This window comes from Abramis brama (genome assembly GCF_963993115.1).
Source record: "Abramis brama genome assembly, chromosome: 6".
Classification (NCBI taxonomy): domain Eukaryota; kingdom Metazoa; phylum Chordata; class Actinopteri; order Cypriniformes; family Leuciscidae; genus Abramis; species Abramis brama.
The window spans coordinates 31,077,899-31,099,391 of record NC_139968.1 but is presented as its reverse complement, the minus strand read 5'-3'; the positions used below and the strand labels follow the sequence as shown (position 1 = coordinate 31,099,391).

Here is a 21,493-nt window from a genome sequence, read left to right as displayed (position 1 = left end):
CTTAACTGGCGCAAAATACAGTGTAGATATCAGGTAATCTGTAATCTGCTTGTTTTACACTCTTTGACCACCAGGTGGTGCAGCTGCAGGGGGTGCCAATTTGCTAATTCCCCACACAGTGAAATGATAGATAGCCTAGGTTCTTTTTTTGCAGAGGTGCATTAACATCAGGCCGACAGGACAGATTGAGCAATAGCACTCTACTTCATGTTGTTTTATGACGAAACCCATTATTGTAACATTGCATTGTTGTCGTCTTGTCAGAACTGAAGACTTGAACTACTGATGAAAATGTTTAACCCGATTGTCTTCTGTTTGTGTTCGTGGAGTCTGATCGGTAAGTTACGCCTTTTATGGCTTCCATTATTTTGTTTTTAATATGGTAGGCTACTGATTATAACACGCATTGGTTGATTTAAATTCATGTTAAATATCAGTGCCATATACTTTGATAAATATACAAATTCAAAATTTGGCTGATGTGAGGTCTGTCATTTTGCACAAATGTGATTGTTTAATTATTTCTTTTTAACCCATTCTCTGAAATGTTGGGAGTTTCCGTGAGCAGCTGCATTATGGTTATCTGAGAGATGTTTTCACGATTTTTTTATTTTATTTTATTTCTCTGGGATAATGTTTGGACAGATCGGGAGTTTGGACAGAACGGGCGCTTCCGCGTATCTGATTTATATATAGGCTATCTGATTTATTTATATATATATAAAAAAAAATCTGAATGTTTTTGTGTGTGTGTGTGTGTGTGTGTGTGTGTGTGTGTTGTTGGATGTAAATCATAATTCAGTAATTATTTTACTAAGCTAGCTAGATAAAAGCAGGTCATGTAGCAACAAAAATAAGTAGGGTAGAGTGGGGGAAAACGCCCCCCTTAAGGAAAATGTGACATTACAGTGAAACAAAACATAAATGTGACTGGAATTGCCATCCCGGTTTTGAGTGACTATGGCAGGAGTTATTCACCAAATATTAAAATTGCTCAGCCTTCATAATTAATTAGTATTTTCACTGAAAATATTTTTGTACAAAGGGGGCGTTTTGCCCCAGCGGTGGGGTAAAACGCCCTCCAAGGTGGGGTAAAATGCCCCCTTTCTTACCAACCAGTTTGCTTCATAGATCAACAGCAAAATTAACAGACAATAGTTTTTAATCTCTAAAGGTAAAAGGCAAGTAATGTATCAACATGTATATATATTAATATTTATTTCAGCAATGTCCAAAATAGCCAAATTTAACTACCTTCCATCAGTGAGCTAACTGTGCTAGCAAGCTAGCTAGTTAATGCTCACTTGAGGTAATTTTTTCATGTTTTGTTCAAATATTTAGATTTTACCACCTAGTTATACTGCATTAAGTGTAAAACAAAGGATTTGATAGACAGAAATATTTTATTATAGTAATTATGATAGAGAAACTATGCCCCCAGGGGGGGCGTTTTACCCCTCAGCGTAGGGGGCATTTTACCCCACAAGCTATGAGTTTTTTAAAAAATGTTTAATTTTTAAAATATAATTATATTCCTTATAAATAATATATGATCTCAAACTACAGACTTCACTATTCATTTATCATACATCACTGCGATATCCTGCAGAACAATATTCTCTTAAACACTTATTTACTAATATCTGAAAATTATAGCATTTACCATGTAATCCTCTTCTCTTCAAATGTGTCGCTGGTGTCAGCTTCTCCGTAGAGATTTGTATATCCCCGTTATCAACGTAGTGCATAGCAACAGTAAAAATGTATCTTGACTACTTTTAGTGATTATTTTGGGAAAAACAGGTGGGGGGCGTTTTCCCCCACTCTACCCTAACTCTGAAAGTTTTGGAATACAGGAATAGGGCAAGCTATACCTTTCTTTTTGAAAAACTGTGTGACATACTGTCGACTTCGGCGTTCTCGGTCTTCTCTTTCCTTTCCTTTTTTGATGCCCTAACTTTTGATGTGACATGACATGCCTGCGTGTGTCACTGCCTGCGCTGCATCATAGCAAGTGCAATAAGCAAGAGACGTTACACTATAGCGATCGTAGCTCGGACTCGGACAGCGCAGGTGGAATGAACCATTGTAAGGGGGAGGGGTGTGACTGAAACAGTAAATACATTATTTGTTTTTTAAATATTAAATCTATGGTCAAAACGGACAAAATACACATTTAGTGCATGAGGGGCCCTAGCTCATTTAATGTATGTATAAAAAAGAGAAAAGAAATAAGAAAAGAAAAAGGGGGTCTGCTCTTCTGGGCCCTAAATCAGCCTGGGCCCTTAGAATCGTCCTAACCTTCCACCCCTTTACGGCGCCCTTGTGTGTGTGTGTGTGTGTGTGTGTGTGTGTGTTCAGTGCTCGAATTGTGTGTGTGTGTGTGTGTGTGTGTTCAGTGCTCGAATTGAGGGGGGCTGGGGGGGCTAGTTTCTGGGAGAAGCACTGATTTGAAACTTGCCTTTGCCTACAGCTGAGGAAAATGACCGGTGAACTGGTGTGTTTCTGTCTTATTTGATCTATAATAACCTTTTTGAGGTTTTCTTTACGTGAACTTTACGTTCAAGAAAGAATTTACAAACGGCTGTCGCAGCCCCTAGTATATTTGCCATAGTAGCCCTTTTGGGTCTGCTGCTTTGTCACCCTCTAAATCCAGTATTACTTTAGTAAGTAATTTAAAAGAAGAATGGTAGTTTATCTCTCTTTGATATATAACATTGGACTGAATATATATAAATATTACTGTTGATAAAGAATTATATATATATATATATATGTATATATATATATATATATATATATATATATATATATATATATATATATATATATATATATATTACATACAGTGAGGAAAATAAGTATTTGAACACCCTGCTATTTTGCAAGTTCTCCCACTTAGAAATCATGGAGGGGTCTGAAATTGTCATCGTAGGTGCATGTCCACTGTGTGAGACATAATCTAAAAAAAAAAAATCCAGAAATCACAATGTATGATTTTTTAACTATTTATTTGTATGATACAGCTGCAAATAAGTATTTGAACACCTGAGAAAATCAATGTTAATATTTGGTACAGTAGCCTTTGTTTGCAATTACAGAGGTCAAACGTTTCCTGTAGTTTTTCACCAGGTTTGCACACACTGCAGGAGGGATTTTGGCCCACTCCTCCACACAGATCTTCTCTAGATCAGTCAGGTTTCTGGGCTGTCGCTGAGAAACACGGAGTTTGAGCTCCCTCCAAAGATTCTCTATTGGGTTTAGGTCTGGAGACTGGCTAGGCCACGCCAGAACCTTGATATGCTTCTTACAGAGCCACTCCTTATCCTGGCTGTGTGCTTCGGGTCATTGTCATGTTGGAAGACCCAGCCTCGACCCATCTTCAATGCTCTAACTGAGGGAAGGAGGTTGTTCCCCAAAATCTCGCAATACATGGCCCCGGTCATCCTCTCCTTAATACAGTGCAGTCGCCCTGTCCCATGTGCAGAAAAACACCCCCAAAGCATGATGCTACCACCCCCATGCTTCACAGTAGGGATGGTGTTCTTGGGATGGTACTCATCATTCTTCTTCCTCCAAACACGTTTAGTGGAATTATGACCAAAAAGTTATATTTTGGACTCATCTGACCACATGACTTTCTCCCATGACTCCTCTGGATCATCCAAATGGTCATTGGCAAACTTAAAGGGTTAGTTCACCCAAAAATTAAAATTCTGTCAGTAATTACTCACCCTCATGTTGTTCCAACCGCGTAAGACCTTCGTTCATCTTCGGAACACAAATTAAGATATTTTTGATGAAATCTGAGCCATGTTTCACTCCTCCATAGGCTTCTATGTGACCGAAACTTGCTGGCCCAGAAAAGTTATTAAAGAGATCGTTAATATAGTCCAAGTGACTCCAGTGGCTCAATCTTAAGTATATCAAGCGACGAGAATACTTTTTGTGCGCAAAAACAAACAAAAATAACGACTTTATTCCACTATTAATTTCCTTCTCTCTGGGCCTCGTAGTGTTTTTGCGCAGCGCGTCTGTGTTACACGTCACCACGTAGGCTCACTATTGGCCGACGCCGGTCATGTGTGTGTTGCGTGATGACGTGCAACACAGACGCGCAGCGCAAAAACACTACGAGGCCCAGAGAGAAGGAAATGAAAAGTGGAATAAAGTCGTTATTTTTGTTTGTTTTTGCGCACAAAAAGTATTCTCGTCGCATGATAAACTTAATGTAGTGCCACTGTAGTTACTTGGACTATTTTAACGATGTTTTAATAATTATTCTGGGCCGGTGAGTTTCGGTCACACTGGAAGCCTATGGAGGAGTCAAAATTCTGTCAGATTTCATCAAAAATATCTTAATTTGTGTTCCGAAGATGAACGAAAGACTTACATGGTTGGAACAACATGAGGGTGAGTAATTACTGACAGAATTTTCATTTTTGGGTGAACTAACCCTTTAAGACGGGTTTAAGCAGGGGAACCTTCCGTGCCATGCATGATTTCAAACCATGACGTCTTAGTGTATTACCAACAGTAACCTTGGAAACGGTGGTCCCAGCTCTTTTCAGGTCATTGACCAGCTCCTCCCGTGTAGTTCTGGGCTGATTTCTCACCTTTCTTAGGATCATTGAGACCCCACGAGGTGAGATCTTGCATGGAGCCCCAGTCCGAGGGAGATTGACAGTCATGTTTAGCTTCTTCCATTTTCTAATGATTGCTCCAGCAGTGGACCTTTTTTCACCAAGCTGCTTGGCAATTTCCCCGTAGCCCTTTCCAGCCTTGTGGAGGTGTACAATTTTGTCTCTAGTGTCTTTGGACAGCTCTTTGGTCTTGGCCATGTTAGTAGTTGGATTCTTACTGATTGTATGGGGTGGACAGGTGTCTTTATGCAGCTAACGACCTCAAACAGGTGCATCTAATTTAGGATAATAAATGGAGTGGAGGTGGACATTTTAAAGGCAGATTAACAGGTCTTTGAGGGCCAGAATTCTAGCTGATAGACAGGTGTTCAAATACTTATTTGCAGCTGTATCATACAAATAAATAGTTAAAAAATCATATATTGTGATTTCTGGATTTTTTTTTTTTAGATTATGTCTCTCACAGTGGACATGCACCTACGATGACAATTTCAGACCCCTCCATGATTTCCAAGTGGGAGAACTTGCAAAATAGCAGGGTGTTCAAATACTTATTTTCCTCACTGTATATATATATCATTCTTTATCAACAGTTTTTAATAAATAGTATATATTTATGCATATTATGATCAATATATTGTATATTTTGTATAAATTGTATATTGCTAGACTAAACAACTCCCCGTCCAAAAATGTTTTGTATGGTGAAATTTCTTTTATGGTGGGGACCCCCCATAAGACTTGATTCAGTTCAAACACTGTATGTGCTTCTTGTTAGGCTTGTTTCAGGTGCGCCTTGCCTCACCTGAAATGTAGGCCTATACTGTCACGGCTGGTACAATGCAAAAAGGTGCGAGGACTCAAGTGCAGGAGAATGATGTTTATTTACAAAACAACACATAAAAAAAAAAAAAAACCCATGATGGGGAAAATATAACTAATAAATACAAAACAAAAACAGAACATGACGCATACTGGAGGATCACAGGGAAAGGGAAACATTAGACAACATAACACTAAAAAGGGAACTTAAAAAGGGAAACTAATCAGGAGGGAACAGGTGGATGAACTCAAACAATAATCAGATAACAAGGGGGAGGGATCAGACAATGACACGAGCACATGGTCCAAAATAACAAAACACCCATGTGCAGCACAAGACATGACAGGCATGTGACATATACGAGACGTAGACAGCTGCAGTGAGAGGAGGAGTGAAAAAAGCACAGGCAAGACAGACAGTTCTCTCTTCTTGTAGTGGATCTGATACCTGTGAGATCAAAGATGGATATCACGGGATTCACGCTCGTGCACAGTGTTGCTAATAAACTGATGTAATTTAAGTTCTGTTGCTTTTATATAATGAACAAGACACCCAAAGAACTTCCAAATAGATTTATCAATCATTTTTACCTTAATACAGATATATGTTTATTTTTTTAAAAGAATATGTAAGAGCCCTTTGCATTTCATTTTAAGGAAAGAACCTCTTTCACATGGAAACATCTGCTAACAATGGAAATTTGCATTTAGAGACCTTTTGGGGGTATGAGACCATTTGTCTAGAGAGACCACCTTCCTTTGTGTGTCAGTTATCCCTCAAAAACCTTATTACCTTTTATTTTTGGAAATTAGACATTTGTACCAGTCGCACTGAAACATTTCAAATGATACCAAACATGTATAATACTCGGTGATAATCATTCACATTAAACTAGGCCTACATATATTATTGGGTGAATTCAGGGATTCATGAGAGAGAGAGAGAGAGAGAGAGAGAGAGAGAGAGAGAGAGAGAGAGAGGGTGAGGGTGAGGGTGAGGGATGAGGGAATGAAATGTAGATGAGGATGACTCAAAGCTGAGATTTCGATAGTGCTCAAGGGGGAGTTCAAATGTTAATTTCCAGAGAGGTCCTGTGTCTACTCGAAGAGTGGTCATTCCTCAACCAATTCTTCCAGTTTTTCCTGTCTTACAGTCCCTTTAAATGCAAATGAGCTGCTGCTCCTGGCACAGAGGGTGGAGCTTCAAGAGAATTGTTGAAAGATGCCTACAGAGTGTTTTGTGTTACATACTGTATTGCTTGTGAAAAGAATTTGAAAAAAAGACGGATGCGACAGCTTGAGCAGACTCACAAATGTGCTCTACTACAACAACTCTTCTTCTCAACATGGACTGCGTGTTCCCGGGGGTGGAGTTTATTTAAATTTTAGGGTTGGTGATGTCACTAACCTTTGCTTTGAACTTTGAGCATTGCAACTTTATTTAAAATAATTGAAAAAAAAAATAATAATACACATGGCCTTATTTGTTTAAAAAACTACAACACCACCAAAACAACAACGTTCATGGGTAAACTGGTGGTTAATTCTCTTTTAAACAATTTAGTTGTCAAAAACGCAATTACTCCTTGATGCGTATTAAATGCAGATAAATTAAAATAGCATCAAAACTTATTTTGTAAACTGTCTAAGTACCTGTAGAGACAGTCAGGCTGGAGACTTCAGTACTTGCACGAACAAAACGCAGCTGAACAGAGATGTTGTAAAGGTGAACAGAACTGACTTTCCTTTGGTTTCTGTTCCTGTCTGTTTTTCAGGTGTGTTTAGTACTGAGTGTTTGTCTGTGATGGAGGGAGATCCAGTCACTCTAAATATTGATCTTACTGAAATACAGAGAGATGAAATAATAATGCTGAAGTTCGGACTTAAAGACGCGCTCATAGCTGAACTGAAGAGAGGGGAGAATCAGATCACGTTAATTCATGTTAATGAGATATTCAGAGACAGACTGAAGCTGGATGAGAAGACTGGATCTCTGACCATCACAAACACCAGAACCACAGACTCTGGACTCTATAAAGTCACCAACATGAACAAAGAGACTCAATTAAACATGTTTAATATTACTGTCTATGGTGAGTAGAGAATTACTGCTGCTGGACATACAGAATATTCACTTTTCACTGTAAAAAAAGAAGAAAAAAGTAATAATTATTCAAAATATTATGAAATTATATTGATATATTTTATCATGAACATTTAAAATAAACTGTTTCACTTCTTAACATTGTAAATTAATGTCATACCGTAATTATTCTAAATATTATGAAATTATATTGGTATATTTTATCATGAACTCAATTTAAAATTTGAATGAACTGTTTCACTTTTTAACATTGTAAATAAATCAATCAAATTATTTATTTGTCATCAACTCCATTTTATATGAATAAACTGACAAATATCACAGCTTTTTTATTTATACTGTAATATTTTCCAGCTCATCTTTCCGTTCCTGTCATCATCAGCAACTCTTCACAATGTTCTTCATCATCATCATTAAATTGTTCATTGCTGTGTTCAGTGGTGAATGTGAGTGATGCGACTCTCTCCTGGTACAAAGGAATCAGTGTATTGTCCAGCATCAGTGTGTGTGATCTCAGCATCAGTCTCTCTCTACCTCTGGAGGTGGAATATCAGGATAATAACACCTACAGCTGTGTGCTGAACAATCCCATCAGCAACCAGACCACACATCTGGACATCAACACACTCTGTCACACATGTGAAGGTATGCTGGCAGTAATGTTATTTTTTTTTCTACCTAAATGCCGGTTTGAGCCTGTTGGGTCATTTATCAAGAATCTTCTCAATAGCCGACATGTAGGGGTTAGTGAGTGTAACCGGTGGCTTGCATCACAGTTAGAAGACCTGTCTGGGTTGTGTAGCATTGTAGAGACAGACACGGGACAACAGGCGGCAGTTTCACTTGATTTAATATGATATATAAAACACATAAAAGCAGCCTCTGAGTGAATCACCCATATATTGCTCTCTTCAGTGCATTAACAATGCAAAAAGGGCAATACAGAGAAAAAATACCTGATATAGAAAACAAATAAATGCAGCCTCTGAGTAAATCGCCCTTATATTGCTCTATAAAACAGATGTGATGTACTTTTAATCACCATGTGCTTTCATCTTCACATTTATATGCCAAAGACAAAAATATAACTTTGAATAGGGTAAAATGATAAAAATAACCACACATATAAGTAAAATAACATAATACACATACATTGCAGTGAAGATTTAGACAAAAGAAATAATAACAATAAAGATTAAATAAGATTATCAGGAGCCAGAAAACACCTGTGAGATTAAACCCCTCCTTCTCTTGTGTGTGCCACACACATGTTTCATGTCCTGCCTGTACACAGCAGTTATGCGTGTGTGTCAGTATGGTGGGTTCATGATCTGGCTTACAGAACCTCACTGTGAGTGTATTGGGCAATCGGCCCTTACCTGGCATTGGCTGCGTGCTTCTGTCTGTCTTGCCAGACTTGGTGCAATTGGATGCTTCTGCAGATCTAGTAGCAGATCTAAGCAAGTTAGAAAAACATATGCTGCATGTATAATGCCATGGTCTCTAGAAAGAGGTTTTGTAAGTTTAAATTTACGTTCCACACAGTCGGGTGTTCAGTCCGGCAGTGAGACGTCTTCCACTGGTGATGCGGGTAGCATGCAGTGGGAAGGGTGCAATCCAGTAGTTCTTGCCATGCTGGGCTGAGTTACAGAAAAAAGTAAATAAATAAATAAACCAATAAAATGACCAAACAGTCTGAACCCAGCATTTTTTAGAGTGTAGTTTGTTCAGAATCACTATAAAATCATTTGTGTTTGATGATGCTAATGGCATAGACATTACAAAGCGAATACATGCTAACAGTATTATTATAATTTTATTTTAAATATACAGACCCTTTCCAAAAAATTAGAATATCATGGAAAGTTTATTTATTTCCATAATTCCATTCAAAACGTTAAACTTCCATAGATTATAGATTCAGGGCCCACATCTTAAACGATTTCAAGTATTTAGTTGTTTATTTGTACATAATTTGGGCTTCCAGCTCATAAAACCCACGAAAACAGGATTTCAAAAAAATTGAATATTACATGAAATCACACAGTAATTACACAGTAATACCATGGTCATTGAACCAGGTTTTGGTTCTTTTGGCAGTGTGGGCAGGTGTAAATCCTGCTGGAAAATGAAGGAAGCATGAAGTGCTCTGAAAATGTCCTGGTAGACGGCTGCGTTGACTCTGGATTTAATAAAGCACAGTGGACCAAAGTCCTCTTTTCTGATGAGAGCAAATTTTGCATCTCATTTGGAAACCAAGGTCCCAGAGTCTGGAGGAAGAATGGAGAGGCACACAATCCAAGATGCTTGAAGTCCAGTGTGAAGTTTCCACAGTCTGTGTTGGTTTGGGGAGCCATGTCATCGGCTGGTGTTGGTCCACTGTGCTGTCCACTCACCGCAGCCGTCTACCAGGACATTTTCAGAGCACTTCATGCTTCCTTCATTTTCCAGCAGGATTTGCACCTGCCCACACTGCCAAAAGAACCAAAACCTGGTTCAGTGACCATGGTATCACTGTGTAATTACTATGTGATTTCATGTAAAATTAATTTTTTTTGAAATCCTGTTTTCGTGGGTTTTATGAGCTGGAAGCCCTAATTATGTACAAATAAACAACTAAATACTATCGTTTAAGTTGTGGGCCCTGAATCTATAATCTATGGAAGTTTAACGTTTTGAATGGAATTATGGAAATAAATAAACTTTTCTATGATATTCAAATTTTTTGGAAAGGGTCTGTATTTATAGCACTTATCTTGTTACTGCCTCTTTGGATAAAAGTATCTGAAAAATTTATGCATATTAATGTATTAAACTACCTACACAATGACCCACACTATTTATTTTTTGCCAAACGGGTAGGTTGCAAAACATGGGTCAGTTGAGTAGGCTCAGAGCAACTAATATAGTCTGTTTCAAAGACTGTGAGAAATCATAATTCACTTGTTCATTTCTTCCATCAGACTCCATCTGCTTTTGTGGTTTTACTGAAGCTGTGATCCGATTGGCTCTCTCTGCTCTGGTGGGCGTGGCTACTGTTGCTGTACTGGTTTATGACATCATATCCAGAAGAATTAAATCGAGGAGAAGAGAAAAAGCATCATCAGTCAGTTAAATAACTGATTAATCAGATATTCTATCATCAAGATTCTAGGGGGGCAATGTTCTTGATCAATTCATTCAGAGTTTGCCTGTTCTGTAATCACTGCAGCTCCACACTGTATATTTCCATTTCCTGCTCAGCACTATAAACAGTTATGAACTACACTGTAAAGTAAAATGTCATTTATCATTAATTAACACTTCATGTTTTCTTGACGTTTTTTTTTTTTTTTAATCCGCAAAGAATGCTTTTATTTGTGTAAAACTTTCTACAATTCAGATCATTTCAAAGTGGCCGTTACAAGAATTCTACATTACAATCCTTAGTGAGCAAACCAGAGGTGTCAATGGCATGAAAATTATATTGTTAGTTTTTTTTTCTTATATATTCCACAGCAAAGCAATGCCACTTAAAAATTTGGGATTTTTAGACTGACTGTTTTCAGATAAAGTAGATGCGGAACAAAACTTAAATATAGACAAATGTTTTCCAATAAAATGTCATTGGTCAGTGGACAAAAATGAAAATTTCTGTGTAAGGAAAAATACTAACTACATTAAACTACTATATAATGTCAAATATAATGTATAATTATGCAATGGTGGAATATTTGTGGGTTCTGATAATGCCAAATGTCTTATGTTACCAGTAAAAAGCCTACATCGATGATGAACTGAAAACATGTAAATGCATAGGTAGTAACATGTAATCCAAACATGTAAATTATAAATGAATTTAGCTTATTTTTCTTTTAGTCATTCTTTATGTACGCAAGATGACTTTGTTGTTTGGTGTTTTGATGTTGTGTGTAAAATAAATTAAAGTCCGCGTGAACCGGAAGTTGCAAACGACTTTTCTCCAGTGTTGTGACGTATTTCCCAGTGAAAAGGAATATTGAACAGAGGGCAGGGTTTTACTCTAGCGCTCCTCCTCTCCATCTCTCGCTCATAGCAGACTAACGGTTTGAGGGGAGTGGTTAAGCGTTTCCCAAACCAAGCCGTCAAGCATACGTCATCAGGGAAGGTCCTCCAATGCAGAGGGGAGGGGCATTTTCAGATTTTGATTAAAGATTACAAAGCCAAAAATTTTTTTTGTGTGGATTGACTTGCATGGATGAATTGTTCACCACAAAACTAACAATTTAGGCAAACAAAGTAAATATGGTCAATTTTGAATTCATGTGGACTTTAAATGTAAAAAGGATCAGCGCAATAAGCATAAGCTTCAGCCGACACCTTTTCGGTCAAGCAACTTTTTTTTTTCTTTCTTTTGAAGTTGACCGAAATAAACTAATCTAACTAACTACATTATTTTAAATGTATCTAGTCAGTGACAAGCGAATACAGAAATAATTCTGTATTTTCAAGCAATGCTTAATTTTGTTCAGTCTGTGGTGTTAAAAGGTAGCATTAGCAATTACAGAAAAAAAACTTAAAGGAACACTCCACCGTTTTTTGAAATAGGGCTTATTCACCTTTTTTCCTACATTTAGATAGGTGGGCAAATGCATTTTTGTCTCAGTGCATGCGTTGTTTTAGTTTGACAGGGTCGGCGCTAGCTTAGCTTAATGAATGGAATCCTTTGTTGCCAGCTAGCATGTCCTGAGTAAAAGTGATCAAAAAAACAACAACACCTTACTTCTTGTGGCCTGCGTATTCACAACGAGTACAAATAGCGATGCAGATTAACACTAGGCGATTTCCTAGGCAGATATTGGCTTGGGACTATATTGGGGGGAAGCACAGGCCAAGCACTGCTACTTGGGCGCAGAGATATCATGCAACACATGAAATCTCACAACTTGTGAATACAGGTATAATATGGGTCGATCTATACATACGTCATGTTTAAAATAATCACTTACTCTGTGGACAGCTGTCCATTTGGTCCATTCGGCGTGGGGCGTTTTTACCAGTTCACTTTATCACACCGAAAAAAAAAATTGAGTACTGCAGGATGGATCAACGCCGTGAAATCCTCGTAGCTGTGACACAACTGCGGGCACGCTCATCTTGATCTGACGCGCTGAGCCTGGTCATCGATGGCAGTAACTTGTCCCACTCGCCACAGCACAGACACTATTTCAGTCGGGATAGATTGACATATTCCCCCACATTCACACCACCAGTTCGTGTTGGCTCTCATCCTCACGTCCTCAGGCTGTTGAGCGATCGCAACCTCCTCCTCTTGTCGTTCTATTTCCAAAGCACGCAGCTCATCTTCTGAAAACTCTGGTTCATAGAGGTATGGTTCTGGATCTTGACTGTCTGAGAAGTCACCCTCTTCGTCTCTCACAAAATCAGCCATGTTCATCGCCATTCATGTACTGTAGGAAAAATAGCCAGCTACTATTCACGCCGGTATGTTGACGGAAGTTGTGGGATTTCATGTGTTGTGTGATATCTCTGCGCCCAAGTAGCAGTGCTTCGCCTGTGCTTCCCCCCAATATAGTCCCAAGTCAATATCTGCCTAGGAAATCGCCTAGTGTTAATCTGCATCGCTATTTGTACTCGTTGTGAATACGCAGGCCACAAGAAGTAAGGTGTTGTTGTTTTTTTGATCACTTTTACTTAGGACATGCTAGCTGGCAACAAAGGATTCCATTCATTAAGCTAAGCTAAGCTAGCGGTGGAGCTTCCAAACTAAAACAATCCATGCACTGAGACAAAAATGCATTTGCCCACCTATCTAAATGTAGGAAAGAAGGTGAATAAGCCCTATTTCAAAAAACGGTGGAGTGTTCCTTTAAGCAAAACATGGTCAGGTCAAAGTATCTGAATAATTTTTAGTCCCAAATTTTTAGATATATTTTACTGGTAAGAATTTTTGGGTATAATATGTCACAGTTTACTTTATTTTGCTATCCTCACTTACATAAATTAACTATAGTGTCCTGCACCCACTAGAAAAAAAATTGAAAAATAATAGGCCTATCTGGTGTCTGAATAATTTTTTGTTTGACTGTGTATATATATATGAAGAGTTCAGATGCAAAAAAAATATATCATCCTACAGCCTCATCAATAGGGCATGCATGCGCTGAATAGTTCTGAAGTAAACTAACCCTGGAACAGAACCTGCCCTGTTTAGAGAGCAAATTGCTATATGATTGCTTACATACCATGAATATTACCTCTTTTTTTTTTGGAACTGAAAGGTGAGATTATCCACTTACCCCTAAACATACCCTCGTATCACATAACCTGCTTTCTGGAATACCCACTAGAAATGTAATTTGGTTTGGTTTTCATAGTAAATATGTGTTATATTGAGGTTTTTAGACAAAGAAAATGTACCAGGTTTCTAACATATTTTGGTGACTTTGTTTATATTTGTATTATTATTTTATAATTGTATTATTTCTAGCTGCAAATAATATACACTCTTATGAAATTTTGCATATAAAATAGTGGGCGGTTCAACTGAAAAGAAACGAATCAAACGGATGATTCTCTCACGAATCGGACTTCAACTGCAGTTTCCTTAAAGTTTAGTGAGGCTTTTCCTACGACTTTTTTCAGACAATTATTTACTGAACTAACAACTTACGACAAACAGGTGTTGCACTCTGTTTAATGCTAGTCTATCTATAGTTTAATTACGAAATGCGCATCATAGTTTTCAAGATTGTGAGGGCCCCATTTCTGTAACATTTGTGTTGTGTTTGTTGCCATGAAAGGATTGAAGAATTAAGCGAACTGCTGAAGAAAATGTTTCACCCGATTGTCTTCTGTTTGTGTTCGTGGAGTCTGATCGGTAAGTCATAAGCGCTTTATGGCTTCAATTATTGTGGTGTTAAGATGTTAGTTACACTTAGGATGATTTACATTAATGTAAATGTCAGTGTCACATTTATAAATAATGCTGCAAATGAATCAATAGGCTGATGTGTGGTCTGTGATTTTTTTTGGAGCACTTTCGTCTAGTATTAGTTAACTTACATCATCTCGTAAACGCATCAAAACCGTTTTTGGTTTATGTTATTTCTCTGGGATCTGGCTTGGACAGAGTAGGAGTTATTCATTTAAAAACTACAACAAACAAACAATCAAACAAACTTGCTCATCGGTTAACAAGTGGTTAGTATGCTCTTTACTTTCAAAATATTTAGCTGTCAAAAACAGAAGTAGCCTACTCGTATACAAATAATAATAATTAAAATGATTAGCATCAAATCTTTGTAAACTGTCTGAGTAACTTTAGAGACAGTCAGGCTGGAGACTTCTGTACTTGCATGAACAAAACGCAGCTGAACAGAGATGTTGTAAAGGTGAACAGAACTGACTTTCCTTTGGTTTCTGTTCCTGTCTGTTTTTCAGGTGTGTTTGGCACTGAGTGTTTGTCTGTGATGGAGGGAGATCCAGTCACTCTAAATATTGATCTTACTGAAATACAGAGAGATGAAATAATAATGCTGAAGTTCGGACTTAAAGACGCGCTCATAGCTGAACTGAAGAGAGGGGAGAATCAGATCACGTTAATTCATGTTAATGAGATATTCAGAGACAGACTGAAGCTGGATGAGAAGACTGGATCTCTGACCATCACAAACACCAGAACCACAGACTCTGGACTCTATAAAGTCACCAACATGAACAAAGAGACTCAATTAAACATGTTTAATATTACTGTCTATGGTGAGTAGAGAATTACTGCTGCTGGACATACAGAATATTCACTTTTTAACACTGTAAAAAAGAAGAAAAAAAAGTAAGAATTATTCTAAATATTATGAAATTATATTGATATATTTTATCATGAACATTTAAAATAAACTGTTTCACTTCTTATCATTGTAAATCAATGTCATATCGTAATTATTCTAAATATTATGAAATTATATTGATATATTTTATCATGAACTCAATTTAAAATTTGAATGAACTGTTTCACTTTTTAACATTGTAAATAAATCAATCAAATTATTCATTTGTCATCAACTCCATTTTATATGAATAAACTGACAAATATTACACACTTTTTTTATTTATGCTGTAATATTTTCCAGCTCATCTTTCCGTTCCTGTCATCAGCAGCAACTCTTCACACTATTCATCATCATCATCAAATTGTTCATTGGTGTGTTCAGTGTTGAATGTGAGTGATGCGACTCTCTCCTGGTACAAAGGAATCAGTGTATTGTCCAGCATCAGTGTGTCTGATCTCAGCAGAAACCTTTCTTTACATTTGGAGTGTCTGGATGATTCCTACAGTTGTGTGCTGAACAATCCCATCAGCAACCAGACCACACATCTCAACAACACTGATCTCTGTCACACATGTGCAGGTACGTCAGTAGTGATGTTGGCAATTATTTACTCAGCTGATCTTGTTGACGAGAAACGTCATCTCTTTCTTGAAAATAAAGCTCAAGAGTTCCAGAGTTCCAGAAGTAAAAATGAGACTTTATTGAACAAAGTAACAAAGCTGAGATGCCTGCAGGACATCTGAATTTGTCTCTGGCCAGGGCCTCATTCTTATACCTTTTCCTATTTGTTATTTCCAAGTGACATATTCACTGGCAAGATTCACCCCTCCTGTTTCACCCCATTAAGTTGCATTCCTCTTGCCTTCCTCTCTACTTGTGGAAATCTGCTAAGTTATGGTCAGCCCTTTATCAAAATCAAGATATAACATTTTCTAAGGACATTCAACTCCTTCCTAGAAGCGAGAAGCCTTCAAGTAACCCTCTTAACAATGGTCTTATTCTTTCACAGACACCTGTTGTTTACTGGACAATTCCTGACTAAGCAAAAACTGCTCAGTGGCCACATAAATTCTCAGATCTTGACCTTTGTAATCACAGTCACATAGGCCATGAGGCCTCAAAACACATATAGCTTATGGTTATTCAAACTATTTCCACAATTGTTTTCAATAGGATAAATAAAATATTTCATCAATCTCTGTCAGACTCTGTCTTCACTGCAGATGTAAATTGGATGTTACCAGTATCTGCTGCTGCTGCTGCTGCTGGAGCTCTGCTGATACTGGTTGTAGTTGGGATCTTCTGGATCTGCAGGAAACAAAGAAAAACTATCCAAGAGGGCAAGTGCTGTATGCGAATCTGTAAAAGAAAAATACTTTTTGTTTAGAAACAGTGATACACATGAAAGTGAGTGTTTTGTTGTTTTAACCCATTTGTCATTATTGTTGATGCAGTTCAGTCCCGTGCTGAAGACATCACTTACGCAGATCCAACGTTCTACAAAAGAAAAGCACAGAAATCGGTAAGATCTTTTATGACTGTGTGTATATGCACATAATGACCTATCATTAATACACACTAGTATTAGATTACACTAGTACACTCATTTTAAAATATTTATTACACTGTTTATTAAATATAATATTTAATACACAATAAAATACGGTAATACATATTAAAATAATAACACTAGGGGCCAGATTTACTAAATGGGTAAATAAGTGTGCGGCTGATGGGAGCTACTAACAATGCACAAATTCAATGTTATGTCAGACGCAAAATGGGTTAAGACATGCTTTATTTGGGTGGTAAATAATGACGCAAATACCACTAAATTGTCTATTGCAAGCCTTAGTAAATCACGTTGCATGTTTAATTTAATATACAGTGTCATAGAAAACTGAAGCACTCAGAAACAAAAGCTGAAACTGAGCAATCCATTACAAAGTTAGATTTTTACATTGTACAATGACAGACAAGCCTTCTTTATCACTTCATGTAAAAAATTTGAGTGAATGTATAACAATCTGATATTATAGACAGTATATTTTCAAGACAGTAGGAGGAAGATCAGATCTTATAAATTGTAAAAGCCAATCTTAAAAAAATTATGCTAAATAACTAGACATGATTATATAAAGCATGTGCAATCTAATGTGTTTCTGTTTTCTTTTAGAGAGTTAAAGAGGAAGATGAGGTGGTGTACGCAGGAGTCGCTGTGAGACGTTGATCAAGCCTTCACATGTGCTTCTTTTCCCTCTTCAATCATTTTATAATGGCAGTAAATATGCCTGTTGAAAGATCAGCATATTTTACAGGTTTTTGAAATCGACTTAATTTAAGTGTGACATTTAACAATGTCAACAACTTAGTAGCATAAAGGTTGAGAAGTGCCTGGCTGTTTTCCATATACATGTAAACTGTGTTTACACAGCTTTTTAAAAATGATGTTTTGCATGCATTCGGCCAATCAGCATACTCTAACGTCATTGGTAGTTCCTATTGTGCTGGGTTAGACCCTCTGAAGCAGGAGTTAATTTAGATGCTGTCCTAGGCCATATATTGCCTCTGGTTTGAACCCACAAAAAAAAAAAAAAAAAAAAAAAAAAGATGATTGACAACTGCAATATAATTTGAAAGTTCAAAGGTAAATTCTGGGGTCAGTACAATTTGAACTCAATTGACAGCATTCTTTTAAGAAAAGCAGAGATCTGGGTTACAATGAACGACTTACAATGGCTTGGCCGTGAATGGGGCCGATCTGTAAATATTATAATTTGTTTCAATAGTACAGCCACAAGACATAAACAATGCAACCTATTTTAATGATCTAAGCGAATGGTCTAAAGCGCAGGGCGCAAGAGCACTTAGTGCCACTTTTGCTAGTTTAACAATGGGAAAAATGGTCGGCGCGCCCAGCGCATGGTCTAAAAGGGTTGTCCCTATTCTCTTAATGAGTAATGGGTGTGTTTTGTGCGTAACATGCAAAAAAAACAATCAGAGTATAATTTCCCATTCCCTTAAAAAGCCAGTCCTGCTGCGCATTCCTGTGTGTGTAATAAGCAGAGGCGCATATTACTAATGTACCCTTTAAATAACAAAAGAAATACTGCACCATTGACTTTAGACCAGGTTTTTGTTGGTCAATGGTGCAGTCTATTTCAGTTCCTCAAAATAGCAACGTGCCAACAATTGCTAAACCGTTTCTGCGTATCCAATTTTACAACTTTTTTCCATGCCAACCATGCTGGTCTGTTCAGCAGGGATGTCTCTGCTCAGCAGTGTTTCATTTGTGAATGATTTTAATAGATGTTCTCCTGCAATTTATGTAAGTTTTTGTTTATTGTGATCCTGAATGGTAATGTGTGGTCAACCTTTGTGTTTATTTACGCTTTACAAAGAATGTAATTAAAGAAAAAACTGTGATTTATTATACTAAATATCTACACAATGTCAGGGACTTCTGTACATTCATTTTATTTTTGATAAGATAAATATTCTGATAGTTTGGCATTGCTGGTGTGACTGTAAACAGTGATTCTCCTGAAGCAGAACTCTGCCCCTAGTGACGGAACATGGAAACACTTGATCACTAACAGAGACTTATCTCTGTATGTATCTATCATAAAACTATTCCATCATGAAGTGTTAATTTATGTCACATTTTACATTGATTTTATGAAACATTTTAAACAGAATTTATTCTGTTTATTTATTAATAAAGCTTAAAGCACTTTGTTTATAATAGTCTGCTTCTTTGCATAACACTTTCTCCATCTATTGTTTCCTCTGAGCTCTTGGATACTTCTGGTTCTGGATGCTGATGATCATACAGCATAAAATAAAATGTATTGACAATAACAATTCACTCATTTTCTTTATGGAACCCAAAACAAAAACATGTTGAGCGAAAAGAAAATCTGTTAAAAAATATTTATCTAGATTTTGCCTGGGTTGAGATAAAATTTTTGTAATAGCATTTATTCAGAAACTACTATAGGGGCAATACTAGGCCATTTGATTAAAAAGTCACCTGAATGAAATCATTATGTAAAAGAAATGCAGGAGTGTGGGTTCCCAAAATGCATAATGTTATTTTTATCTAGACCAATATTCAGCAAATATATATTTTAAACCTTAAAATGTCTTTTAAATTGTTAGAAATATTAAACAACATGGTTGTTTCTGTTGAAGTCACACTGTTATACAGTTCTTGGAAGATGCACTGGAGAAGAAAAAAAATGTTGAGTGAATTCAGAAACTGAGAAGAAAAACTGACCACAGTTGCGAAGTCACACAAAGAAATGTGTGAACATTAGTCAGACCCTCAGTTTATTTTACACTCTGCTCTTAGCTTGATCTTTATCTCTCATCATGACTATTTTAACACATTTTGGCACAAACGACTGTTGAACCCCATGAGTTTCATGGCATGTACTGATCCACAGATGTGTGGCCTGATCAGTTATTTTCTATTGTTAAAACTGACTTAGTTTGGTTTTGGTCCAGTAGTTTTCTGCTCCCTACAAACCATAATGAAACTCCACAAAGCAACTAAACCAGCGACATCCGCTGCATCAGTCAATGAGTCAACGCATCAAACACTTTTCATCAAGAGATGATCAAGTTTAATTCAACACTCTGAATGATTTACATCAGCAAAACATGTAAATTGTACAAATATAGTAAGTGATCAATTGAGAGCAGATGAGACAGAAGAACTGTTAGTGTAGAGACACTTTAACCTCTAAACACTGCGGTTTAATTCACTTCTGCTAAAATAAATTCTGATAAGCAGTCTTTCACAAAAATGAAGCTGTTAGGAGCTAAAAGTGTCAAAAAAGCTGCAGTTACTTCTGCTTTTATGCATCTGAATGTGTGAGAGAGAGATGAAGTGTGCAGAAACTGACATCAGTGGAAACTTGGTTTTTAATACTGAACATTTCCATTCAGATCTGCTTTATATAACAATGATATCATGTTGGTAAATTACATTTTTAAAAATGATACAACAAAGTATATGTTCATGGCATCAAACTTTTCTTCTAAAATTGTCAGTGCCATTCTTGACAATTAATGAGACCTTGCATGATCGACATTTCTGTGTTGACTGAAGAGAAAAAATAATTGTGATGAATCAATATGACTCTCTTCTACAGTATTACTATATTGAACACAAACCATTTGAACCATTGTTTGAATAATTTTGACTGAAGCTCAACAGGCCAAACATCACAGAGAGCTGATCATCATCATGGAATATTAAACAAATGGTTATTGACTAGTATGCATGTCAGAATAATTTTTAAACTCCAGTTTCAGTAATTTGAACTCAGTTTAATGGTGTACAGACAGTAGGTCTCTCCTAAAGACCCTGCTGGAGCGCCAACTAGTGACTAAACATGGAAAAACAACATGTTATTTTACAGTGTCAAAGGCCTTAAAAACTGACATGGAAACAATAGGTTACTGTCGTAACCCCGGTTCTCTGAAACATCGAGTGGAGAGATCCACCTATGGGAAGGGCATCCGGTACCTGACCTCTGTAGAAGCATCCAATTGCACCAAGTCTGGTTAACAGACAGAAGCGCGCAGCCAATGCCCGGTAAGGCCACACCCCCTTACCTAAGGCATATATACCCCAATGCGCGCTCGTGTACCTCAGTAAGTATATTCGCTTCTCGTGCAGCAAGCGGGGCAAAGCTGGTGGATCTCTCCACTCGATGTTTCAGAGAACCGGGGTTACGACAGTAACCTATTGTTCTCTTTCATCATCTCGTTTCGAGATCCACCTATGGGAGACCTGGACAGCTCCCCGATTGCCCAATACACCTACAGTGAAATTCTGAGACCAGACCCAGTTAACACAGAACGTTCCCCTAATGTTATTTTTTGGTTATTTTTTTGGGAACCAAATACTTACGTTAGGGGAACGTTCTTTTTTGGTTTTATTTTTATGTAACAATAAAATAACGTTCCCAGAACGTTGCTGGGTGGTTACCATAAAAAATAACGTTCTGGGAACCATAAACTAACATTCTGAGAATGTTCTGGGTACCAAAAACTAACGTTATGGGAACCAAAAATTGTTAGCTGGGGAGAAGGACGGTCAC

The 21,493-nt window shown here is 37.2% G+C and overlaps 2 protein-coding genes across 4 annotated transcripts; both read left to right on the top strand.

Moving 5' to 3' along the window:
• The first annotated feature begins 128 nt into the window (after positions 1-128).
• LOC311085781 (uncharacterized protein) lies at positions 129-11,520 on the top strand. The gene is made up of 4 exons (XM_084118413.1): positions 129-337; positions 7,241-7,558; positions 7,924-8,214; positions 10,533-11,520. The coding sequence occupies exons 1-4, from the start codon at positions 286-288 to the stop codon at positions 10,682-10,684; spliced, it is 813 nt and encodes a 270-aa protein (XP_083974539.1). The 5' UTR covers positions 129-285; the 3' UTR covers positions 10,685-11,520.
• A 2,610-nt stretch (positions 11,521-14,130) lies between these two features.
• LOC311085767 (SLAM family member 9-like) lies at positions 14,131-19,118 on the top strand. Of its 3 annotated transcripts, none has more exons than XM_084118394.1 (7): positions 14,131-14,230; positions 14,352-14,428; positions 14,992-15,309; positions 15,681-15,959; positions 16,586-16,720; positions 16,835-16,902; positions 17,557-19,118. In XM_084118394.1, exons 2-7 carry the CDS (start codon positions 14,383-14,385, stop codon positions 17,608-17,610), a joined length of 900 nt encoding a protein of 299 aa, XP_083974520.1. In that variant the 5' UTR covers positions 14,131-14,230; positions 14,352-14,382; the 3' UTR covers positions 17,611-19,118. The 3 variants fall into 3 exon arrangements, 2 of the variants coding, with proteins under 2 accessions (XP_083974520.1, XP_083974519.1); XM_084118393.1 differs by having other exon boundaries at positions 16,586-16,729; XR_014606932.1 differs by lacking the exons at positions 16,835-16,902; positions 17,557-19,118 and having other exon boundaries at positions 14,148-14,428; positions 15,681-16,277; positions 16,390-16,716.
• The last annotated feature ends 2,375 nt before the right edge of the window (positions 19,119-21,493 follow it).

What these genes read in the sequence shown, in the direction of transcription:
- LOC311085781 (XM_084118413.1), top strand. Translation starts at nt 286, where the DNA reads ATGAAAATGTTTAACCCGATTGTCTTCTGTTTGTGTTCGTGGAGTCTG. An exon ending in GTGTTCGTGGAGTCTGATCG is followed by an intron (nt 338 to 7,240) that starts GTAAGTTACGCC and finishes TCTGTTTTTCAG; the next exon opens with GTGTGTTTAGTACTGAGTGT. An exon ending in ACTCTGTCACACATGTGAAG is followed by an intron (nt 8,215 to 10,532) that starts GTATGCTGGCAG and finishes TTCTTCCATCAG; the next exon opens with ACTCCATCTGCTTTTGTGGT.
- LOC311085767 (XM_084118393.1), top strand. Translation starts at nt 14,383, where the DNA reads ATGTTTCACCCGATTGTCTTCTGTTTGTGTTCGTGGAGTCTGATCG. An exon ending in GTGTTCGTGGAGTCTGATCG is followed by an intron (nt 14,429 to 14,991) that starts GTAAGTCATAAG and finishes TCTGTTTTTCAG; the next exon opens with GTGTGTTTGGCACTGAGTGT. An exon ending in AAAGAAAAGCACAGAAATCG is followed by an intron (nt 16,903 to 17,556) that starts GTAAGATCTTTT and finishes GTTTTCTTTTAG; the next exon opens with AGAGTTAAAGAGGAAGATGA.